The sequence below is a fragment of the Branchiostoma floridae genome, chromosome 6, assembly GCF_000003815.2.
Source record: "Branchiostoma floridae strain S238N-H82 chromosome 6, Bfl_VNyyK, whole genome shotgun sequence".
NCBI classification, from domain to species: Eukaryota; Metazoa; Chordata; class Leptocardii; order Amphioxiformes; family Branchiostomatidae; genus Branchiostoma; species Branchiostoma floridae.
The window spans coordinates 25252814-25263406 of record NC_049984.1 but is presented as its reverse complement, the minus strand read 5'-3'; the positions used below and the strand labels follow the sequence as shown (position 1 = coordinate 25263406).

General features: G+C 45.0%; 1 protein-coding gene across 1 annotated transcript; it reads right to left on the bottom strand.

Moving 5' to 3' along the window:
• Positions 1-6244: 6244 nt before the first annotated feature.
• Positions 6245-8768, bottom strand: LOC118418239 (ankyrin repeat domain-containing protein 29-like). The gene is made up of 8 exons (XM_035824083.1): positions 8727-8768; positions 7595-7693; positions 7338-7427; positions 7136-7234; positions 6932-7030; positions 6728-6826; positions 6415-6513; positions 6245-6355 (listed from the first exon to the last, which is right to left on the bottom strand). Exons 1-8 carry the CDS (start codon positions 8766-8768, stop codon positions 6245-6247), a joined length of 738 nt encoding a protein of 245 aa, XP_035679976.1.
• Between the last annotated feature and the right edge of the window lie 1825 nt (positions 8769-10593).

The following is a 10593-nucleotide window of genomic DNA, read 5'->3' as shown; positions in this document are numbered from 1 at the left end:
TCTGTCCTGACCAGGTAGGCTCGTGGGCGCGCCTTTTGGTGCCCTGGGCTGGTTGTAGTACGAATTCCTGGGAGGAGGTGCGGGCGGTTTGGCTAGACCGACAGAACTTTGGTGTTGGGGCAGACCGGGTCGATCTGGCGCCAGCGTCGTACGGCTTCCTTGCTCGTCGAACATGTTCCGCTGGGGCTTCCTACCTTTGCTTTGAGAGGATGGAGTATTGTTTCCTCGATACGCGTTACTGGCGTTTCTGTGACCTTGGCGCCGAGGTGAGGTTCCGTGGTTCCGCAATGGTGGAAGCCCGAGAGCCTTGGATGCATGTTTTTTAAGGTTATAAGCCATGGTTCTGACTCCGTCCCCACTCAGGTGGTACCCGTCAGGTTCGTACATGTGGGCATTGTAGTCATCGGTGCCTTTCCATAGCTGTGGGTGGTTGACATAGACCAGTTGTTTGTTTGTATCACACATCTTCTGCAGATGTAGGTTTATAGCTGAGATGTCTTCGTTGACATTTGGACGGTACTTGGCGTTTCTTCTAGGCGGAACAGCGGAGATAACCACTTCCGCCTGAGGGAAGAGCGACTGTGCTGTGCTGACGGTAACCTCAAACTCTGTTATAACGGTGTCCTTTGTCTTGGCCATTACATCGTTCGTACCTAAATGAAGGATGACTGTTTGTGGAGTGATGCCTTCATTAGATATATCCTCTAGCACTGTGGGGGCCGAGAACAGGTTAGGGCACCAGTATGGCTTGGAGGTGTCTGCTGTGGGGCACAAAAGGTTAGGCTTTAACTTCTGTGCGTTTGAGTCACCAATCAAAACAACCCTTTTCCGCCCTTGACCTTCCTGTCTGGAAACTGATGACGTTTCGTCATTTACTGTGCGGGTGGCGGCATGCACTTTTGGAGATCTAACTTCAGCCAAGACTTCAACTGCCTCTTCGACTGAGCTTTCGGAGGTTCTCTCAGACTCTTCTTGGTTTAACACATCAAAGCGGTTTGAAGTTGTCAAAGTGTACTCTAGGACAGGTACTTCGGGGTTGTTTTCACTTATGACTGCTTCCTTTCTTGGAGCTGGCTTGGGGTGACTGACGTGTTCCGAAGACTTGATGAGATCCTTGACGTTACCCACTTTAACCTTTAACAGACTCTGTGAGAGTTTCATGTCATCTAGTTCTGATTTCAAAGTCAATGAAGTAGTTTTGAGTGAGGAAAACTCTTGTTCCAGGTGCTGGACCCTGCTCCGCAGTTTTCCGTTTTCTTCTCGAAGCTTCCTGGATGCTGTGTCGTCAATTTTGCTGCTGCACGTGCACTTAGCAGACTCCATTTCCTTTCTCATGACGTCCAGATGTCCGGATACACTTGTCTCAAACACATTGGCTTGCAACTTTGAACTGGCCAGGCTTGACTCTAGCTCCATGACGGCCCTTTGTAGCGTTTCAATTTTCTCGTGGAGAGCTGCCGAATACTGGTCTTCCTTTGTTTCAGAGGTGCTACTTTGTACGGCCTTTGTTCTGACGGTGTTCACATCTGCATTTGAACTGTGGTCAAGATTGGTCTTACGCGCTGTCATTGTTTTCCCTGCTGTGGTTGAGTCAGTGTTAATTGGTGGATCAGACAACATTATTGTGCATGTAGCGACCCGTGGGACATGGCAGTTAATACAATAGTATTTCTCGTCAGTGTTTCTCAAAGTTGATTTAGTAGCGTCGTCGAGTCCAGTACAATCAAAATGGGTCCAACTAGAACAAGTGCTACAGCCCACAAACTCGTCCCCTTCTACTTCACGTTTGTTACACACGGCGCAGATTGTTTCTTCGATGGGGGGTTGGAGCTCACTGGTGGTGCAAACTGGGGTAACATCAGCACTCTTCTCGGTCATGTCCGACAGCACCATACCTTGTAGAATGTTATAATGCGATAGGAACCACAGCAGGTAGCTTGTTCCTTGCACTAGAAGCTTGTTCTTATACACCGTAATGTGCAGAGAGCCGAGTTCTGTTCCGATCCGTGTGTCAGCGTCAGTGAAAGTGGTGCTGTACTGCACACCATTCGGACCCCTATCTATCCCGTCTACGCCATAATACGCTCCACAAACTGACTTCCAAGACGAGACTGACTCACCAGGTATATTAACGGTGATGCATGAAATGTTGTGAGTTACAGAGTAGCGTTCGGGGCCGCGAAGACAGTCAGAAGTTGTACCCAGGTGCGTCTCGAAAAGTGAGAGGAACGCCGCGCTTACCTCCCTGAGCTCGGCACCGCTTTTCCTGTACATGTAGGCTTTTCTCTCAGCAGGTTTTAACTTCTTCGTAGCTTCTCGCTCCCTGGTGTAGTCCTGGATGTATGTGGCGTAAGATTCATGTACATCGGAGAATGTTGTCGACTCTGGCAGTTGTAGCAGTTCGTAGATCCGGCTTGGGGTGGGGGACGCCGCAGTCGCCATTTTGGACGCTTGGTGCCCGACGAAAGCCACTCAGAGACAGAACTTCACAAAACTAAACTAAAACGTTCGTTTAAGATCTATAAAGTTTACAACTAGACAAAAACAACGTTAGAAACTAAATACACCCGAATTCCGGACTCAATTCGACCTCAAAAAGCGGCAAATTACAACATTTGTAGAGAGCGTAACTCGCGCGTCCGTCCAATCCGGTGATCACGTCGTGTTGATCAATTCAGTTCAGTCACAGTTGGATTTGGAAGATCAATATCTGTTCTGTAAGTTTTGTTTTTGTCAATATAATACTAGTTGTTGGTAAAGTAATTGGCAATGTCAGATGGTTTGGTATGGAATTTTGCCATCAACTTCCACTCAGGATGGGGATTGGGTATTACAGCGACCCGGTGACTGCAAAAACTGCAAGAGAAGATCCATATGAAAGGCAGGTTATCACCCCGGACAGACAGTGCCCATGTTCGTAGGAAAACTGACTTCATAACGACTTTTCGTTGGGATTGTAAGCAGAATTGTTTGGGTTCTCCTAGACAAGAGGTGCTCTCGTCAGTGCGTGGGCAAACCGTTATAATTAACTTTGGTGAGGGTTAACGGAAGCTCAACCTGGCGTTTGTTGAACGCAGGACGTGAAAGATAGGTACTGTGATGCGTCGTTTTTTCCGCCCACAAGTGTGATAAAACCCCCCCAAAAAAAGAAGTTTGGACGGTGGCTTTGTCTCATGAGTGAGAACTAGTACATATGCACAATCCGAGAGAGTGTTGTCGGTGAAGATATCAGTAAGACGAGTTTAAATGTAGTGCTAGACAGGGAGGCGGTGACGTGCTTTTGTGGACAGCGAAAGGAAATAAAGACAACTTCGGAGTCTGCGATAATAGCTGGTTTAGGTATGGGAAAGTGTTGAGGTTTGGGGAAAGTAATGAGGTGTGGGGAAAAGGTTTGAGGTTTGAGGAAAGTTGAAAGGTGTGGAAGTCAAGACGTGGGTAAGATTTGGAAAGCTTTAAGTGATGAAACAAGCCCGAGATGGTGCGCATGGAGGTGGGACCACGGAGGACTTTTTTGCCCATACCTTAACCTTCTTCCGGAGATTCGCCTGGGGTCACTGCGGATAGGGTACTATTCCAAATGAGGCACATGATTGCTTCTGACCGGGTTTCGCGTCGTTAAGAGGCGACACCTGGTCGGGAGCAGTCCACGTGCTCTCATTAACCACCTGTACATCCTCACCTGTGCATAGAACCTTTTATACGCCCTGCGCCTTTCATTCCCATATGTTGGCCGAGCTACGCCGGAGAGGTCGGACGGAGGTAGCTGGGGAGCTTTATAGAAGTAGAGGGACATGGACGGAAGTGACTTGAGGGTGTATGATTTTAAGTGGATGGTATAAAGATATGAAGAGGGTATGGAAAGACAGGCCTATGAAGCTGGGAACTAAATTGAATCCATAATGCGTCTGAACTTTGTGAGGTTTCGTACGGTTTAGAAACTTGTCAAGCGACATCAAGAGCTTGACACCATCCTGGAGATGGTAACAACACATCTTGAACTAGGAACATGGAGAGGGGTCTATTGTTGCGTTCGTCAAGCGCGGGAGAGGTGGCTAGGCCTGGTATACTTCTACCGCGGATGGCTTTGAACTCGGTTCCAAAAGGGAAAAGAGATAGGGCGGCAAATGATCTAGAATGTCTGGCGGGGTTTGGATGAAGTAAGATTCTTTTGGTAAGACACTGGATAGCGGGAATTGGAAAGCTGTGGTAGCCCGCTTTGGAGGTAGCTGGGATGCGGCGAAGAAGAAGAAGATGTTGGATGAGTTGAGGGCAGCCCACCGAACATTCGCTAATCCAGCCGCGGACAAGAAGATTGGTGTAGCTTTTGTCAGACCGTCCCCGTTGCCGTGGATGTGTTGCACAAGAGACGTGGGACGTTTGGGGAAGTAAGGGCACTAAAACACCCGCCCTCCCGCCCTTTTTTCCATTCTCTGCTCGTAGACCGTTCAGTGACCCTTCGGTCGACACTCCGGACTTTTTTGCCCATACCTTAACCTTCTTCCGGAGATTCGCCTGGGGTCACTGCGGATAGGGTACTATTCGGAAACGAGCAAAAAAGACTACCAGACAAATCTACCGTAAATATGTAAATTCTATATGTTCTGATTCCCCCAAGAAGTTTTGGTCGCACATCAAACACTTAAAACAGGATACAACTGGGATCCCTAGTCTTAAGCAGAAAGGAAAGCTAGAAACAGATAACAGAAACAAAGCTAACATCCTTAACAACCAATTCAGCTCTGTCTTTACACGAGAGGAGGAACACATGCCCCACCTCCCTCGTAGTTCTATCCCCACTATGCCTGACTTTTCCATCAATGTAAATGGAGTTACCAAACTCCTGAAAGATCTGAATCCGCACAAAGCAGGTGGACCAGACGGCCTACCAAGGATCCTCAAACTAGCAGCTGCTGAGTTAGCCCCTGCTCTGACTATTATTTGTCAGAAATCACTTGAAACTGGTGAAATCCCTTCCCCATGGCTACATGCCAATATCTCTCCCATCTTTAAAAAGGGGGACAGGACTGATCCTGCAAATTACCGTCCTGTTTCTCTCACATGTGTTTGTAGTAAGGTTATGGAGCACATAGTGCAATCACAGATGATGGATCATTTTGACAAATACTCTATATTATCTGACAAGCAACATGGGTTTAGGAAAAAGCGTTCATGTGAAACCCAACTTATTTTAACTACAACTGACTTAGCCCTTTCTCTAGATACCAGGTCGCAAACAGACATGATTATAACCGACTTCGCAAAAGCTTTCGACAAGGTACCTCATGACCGCTTACTCCTAAAACTCCAAAATTATGGTATTAGGGGTAAGGTACATCACTGGATCTCTAATTTTCTCAAAAATCGTAAACAAAGAGTGGTAGTTGGGGGAGAGCACTCAGAGTGGGCGGAGGTAGTCTCTGGAGTGCCCCAGGGTACCGTGCTCGGACCACTACTGTTCTTAGTGTATATCAATGACCTAGCTGACAACCTCAACTCTAACATCCGTCTCTTTGCGGATGACTGTGTCATCTACAGGGAGATAAACAGTGACAGAGATCACATCCTCTTACAAGAGGACATCAACACATTAGATACATGGCAAAACACATGGCAGATGAAATTACACCCGGACAAATGTTTTGTTATGCGTTATACCCACAAACGTAAACCTAAACTCTATGACTACAAACTAGGAAGTCATGTCCTAGCCGAGACTAACAACCACAAATACTTAGGAGTCACGCTCAATAACCAGCTCTCTTGGTCACAACACATACAGTACATTGCTTCCAAGGCTAACAAGACGTTAGGCTTTGTGAGACGCAATCTTTACAACTGCCCCAAATTAGTCAAAACAAATGCATACACATCCCTTGTTAGACCACATTTAGAGTATTCCAGCGCTGCCTGGGATCCATACCACAAAGAGCACATTGCTAAGTTAGAGTCCGTCCAAAAACGAGCGGCCAGATTTGTCACAAATTCGTATCATAGATATGACAGTGTCACTAAACTTGTCTCTGATTTGGGGTGGGACACTTTACGCAACAGAAGGACAGCAAATAGATTAACAATTTTACAGAAAGCAAGACACCATAAAGTAGCCCTACCGGTCGAAACTCATCTAAAGCCTGTACCGCGCCAATCGCGACACTCAAACCCAAATTCTTACAAGACTCTACCTTTTCACAAAGACTGCTACAGACATTCATTCTTTCCACAAGCCGTGAGAGATTGGAACTCTCTACCATACGAGGTCACGGAGATCACAGACGCCCCAAAGTTCAAGGAGGCAGTTCTCCGACGCCTCAGGGGACATTAAGGCGCAGCACTCTCCCTGGACGCTTTGCTCCAACTGAGGGGCGTTGTCCAGTATTCAATCATGATCAAGATCAAGATCAAGATGTATCTTACCTCATTAGCCTTCTCCACTTCTGCCCCAGCCTTCAGCAGCTGCTGCACAACTTCCACATGTCCATTCTGGGCTGCCATGGACAGTGGAGTAGTTCCATCCTGTGTGGAGGGCGAAATGTGATGAAAATAAACGATTGTCTCCCTCTGACACAGTTACCGTATCAACTTTTCTTAAGAGGGGGGCAATCTTAAGTACGACATTATATGACTAATGAATGGACAAAAGCTAGTTTTCTATACAAATTCTATACAACGTAGATGACTAAGAGTATCAGACTGTCCGTGTTAGATTTTATTGGTTTATCTTTCTTACTTGTTCAGCCTTGTTCACTTCTGCTCCAGACTTAAGCAGCTGCTGCACAACTTCTACATGTCCCTTCTGGGCTGCTATGTACAGTGCTGTGAGTCCGTCCTGTGAGTGAGTAGAGCTTGATAAGAATGGGTATCGGAAAGGAGCACGTTATGTACAACCGACAAGTGTAAAGGACGAATGTAATAGAATTTTTAACTGTCCTACCTGTACAACCTTGTCCACTTCTGCTCCAGCCTTCAGCAGCTGCTGCACAACTTCTACATGTCCATAATAGGCTGCTATGGATAGTGGAGTGGCTTCGTTCTGTGCGTGATTAGAACTCGATGAGAATGAGTATCGGAATGTAGTACACTATGTACAGCCAGAAAATCTAAAGGACTAATGTAATCTCATTTTAAACTATCTTACCTGCATAGCCTTGTCCACCTCTGCTCCAGCCTTCAGCAGCTGCTGCACAACTTCTACATGTCCTTTCTGGACTGCTATGAACAGTGCTGTGAGTCCGTCCTGTGAGTGAGTAGAACTTGATGAGAATGAGTGTCAGAAAGGAGCACATTTTGTACAACCGGAAAATCTAAAGAACTAATGTAATCTCGTTGAAAACTCTCACCTTGTTCAGTTCTACTCCAGACTTTAGCAGCTGCTGCACAACTTCCACGTGTCCCCTAGTGGCTGCTACCAACAGTGGTGTGAGTCCGTCCTGTTAAAAGCAGAAATTTATGTGAATAAACATGAATGGACTTATCAGATGCAATGCCGCAAATCAAACTCTACTTGTTGCAAGGGTACAACAAATTGATTACTAATTAGATAACAATGATAATTGTTACGTTACTCGTCCAACTATATATTTTTTATACATATTACCTTATTGGCCTTGTCTGACTTTGCTCCAGCATTCAGTAACTGCTGCACAACTTCCACATGTCCATTCACGGTTGCTATGAACAGTGGTGTGACTCCGTCCTGTGAGTGAGTAGAACTTGATGAGAATGGGTATCGGAATGGAGAACGTTCTGCAAGGAGGTGCTTCCATGACCAGTCGGCTATACAGGGCTATCTGATGAGGTAGCCACAAACATTCATTTCTAAACTTTGCTTGCAGTCATTGGAGCTGTATTGAGTTTAAATAAAGTGGTTAATTTTCGCTCCGTTTTGGCCGCCTAACATCGATCTGAAGTTGCCAGCGTCGGAGTGGGAGGTGTGTGTTTGGTGAAGACAACTCAACTTACGCGCCGGAATGCACACAAACACAGTGAGCAAAGACAAAGCAGCGGGCCTCTTGCTGGTAAGTTTCTTGTATACTGAAGTTCCGTTTGTTTTATTCAATAGTTTGTTTGTTTGTTCCCTGTTGTTTTACATTTCCAGCGGACGCACCTATAAAAAGGAAGAGACTGCTGACTGAGCCGCCTGAGAGAGGTTCAGAAACCATAGCCTCCAACTCTATGGTATAGAGGCGGTTCACTAACTACGAACAAGCCAGGAAGAACTTTAACATCCCATTGCTGTCAGACCGCGGGAGAGAGCTGTGTTTAAAGTTTGGACCTTACTTGGAAATTCACAGACCGTCAATTCATGCCACCAAAAGGATCGGACTATCACAACAGACCCACCTGAAACCGTGACAACAAGAGTTCGGAGACCTCATATCTCTATGAAGTCTGATTATGTAAATGACTTCCACATTTGCATAATCTATACTTAGTTATGTACACCTGTAAATAACTTACGCTGGTCACTATGTTCGCGGTGGTCAAAACGACCCCAAAAAATCCTAACTCACAAATCATGCATATTGATGAGGAAATCAATGTCAATCACCCATTTCACTACTGGCAATAATAGCTGATTGGTTTACGCCTTTGTAGGCGGGGATTAGATTTTTTTGGGTCGCTCCATTGAAGTGGAGCTAATTTTTGGCGCGAACCTGCTCCTTTGATATGCGCTTCATTTCTCCGCCCCCCATTGTTCTCCGCTTAGCAAGTTATATAAACAATACCTGAGCATTTATGTCAGTCATTCTCATGCTGGAGCTCGGCATTGAAGCCACCGTTTTAATTCTTTTTAACTATGTATTTTTCTATATATTACCTTCACCCAACATGCCAAAACTAAACCTTAGGTGAGCAAAGATCGAAGGAGTTACCGTCACTCCCGGGTCACTGCTTGGGATTGTCCAATCATTTACCACATCGATTAATTATGGTACTTGTGACATATCGCTTATGTCACAAGCTATCTCCCATCCAAAAATCAAGACCATAGCACATCCTGTTCAAAAGATTTAAAAAAAAACTTCTGCTGCAGTACCAAGGTCTCATACCAGGGGCCCAAAATTGACCTTGACCTTTGACACCTACCCACAAATATCATCGTAATCCATTTAGATGTTCTTGAGATATTCTCACTACAGAAATCCGGACACACAGACACACAGACACACCCAAAACTATATCTCCATTTTTCATGGAGATAAATATCGACATGTCAAATGTAGGACTGACAGACTAAGAAACTCGCCGATACCCTACGTCGTCTCTAAGGATATCTGCTGTGCTTTTAAACTGTTGCTACACTCACTTGATTCGATTTTATCAATGTCAGAATTTTAAACGTTATTTCAGTGTTTAATATATAATTGACATAGATGTTTGATATTTCTAGAATTAGTTCTGGCTGGAAAACAATTATTTGTATGAAATCCGCAATTTAGCAGGCTGCGAGAGATTTTTACCCTAATAAACATTCACCATCATCGATCATTGTCATCAGGGTGGTTTTGTTTAACAGTTGTACGATTCTGTGAGAAAACCCCGCGATGCCATACATGTACTAGTAGTGAATCTCACCAAAGCTTCACAACATGTTCAAGACAAATTGTCTGAAGGAAGTGGGCATTTTGGCTAATAAGGTAATACTATGAAGAGAGACAGACCAATTTTGAAACTAGAAAAGGCCGGTATTTGCTTAGGAGCAAATTCAGCTATTTTCACTCCGCTCTCCCCCTTTATGAAAACATGTACTGTTCCAAAATTGAATTTGAAAAAAATAAATCCCATGTGAGAATGACCGGAACTACGGTGCTACTATACTATTAGTAGTACAGTACGATAATCTAACTTTTATGTCTTGATTACAACACACACACAGCATGCTAGTGTTTCACACAATAACAAAGAAGGCACCGTTGTACTTCAACTTCAAGAAAGAAAGTTTTTATTTCACAAACGAAAATTGTGTTGTATTTTTTCTACAGATGCAACGGGTTGGCGGAAACGGCTGCCCGGTCGGTCGGCGGAAACCCCGGTCCGGTCAAGAGGTTGGTTTGGGGGGGTTCGAGTATTGCATACAGCAGAGTAAGGTATCTAGTGCTGCTGCGCCTTCTTGCAGCAGAAAGCATTGTAATCTCAATATTAAACATACACTCATCGTAGAATAAACGTACATTTGTATACAAAACCGTGTCGAAAGTTTGGACGGAGTTTTGGTTGGAAAACGGCTGGTAGTGTTCTGTATCTAAATTACGACGAGGGTAATCGTGTACATGTTGTAAATCCGATCATAATTACGGCCGTATTTACGGACGGTATCACGTGGAGAGCGGTCGGTAATATTAAATTAAGAAGAATCCCATCCAGTCTCAGATTGGCAGAGCAGCTAGAGCCCAAATAACACCGCGATAAACAACGTGGCCACAGTCGGCTCGAGAAAAAATTTTGATTAGCAATTAATCTTCAACACGAATGACTCATACTCTGATCAATGCCCACATCTTATTTGTCTAAAGCTATTCCGAAGAGCAAGTAATGATAAACTTTACTACTGTCCCCTATTAGAAGCGCCTCACACATGGGTTGGCGGAAACG

Bases quoted from the DNA above. Each gene is read 5' to 3' on its own strand.
- LOC118418239 (XM_035824083.1), bottom strand. From the start codon at position 8,768: ATGCCGAGCTCCAGCATGAGAATGACTGACATAAATGCTCAG. The intron at 7,694-8,726 runs GTATTGTTTATA...ACTCACTCACAG, and splicing joins TGACTGACATAAATGCTCAG to GACGGAGTCACACCACTGTT. The intron at 7,428-7,594 runs GTAATATGTATA...TGCTTTTAACAG, and splicing joins AGTCAGACAAGGCCAATAAG to GACGGACTCACACCACTGTT.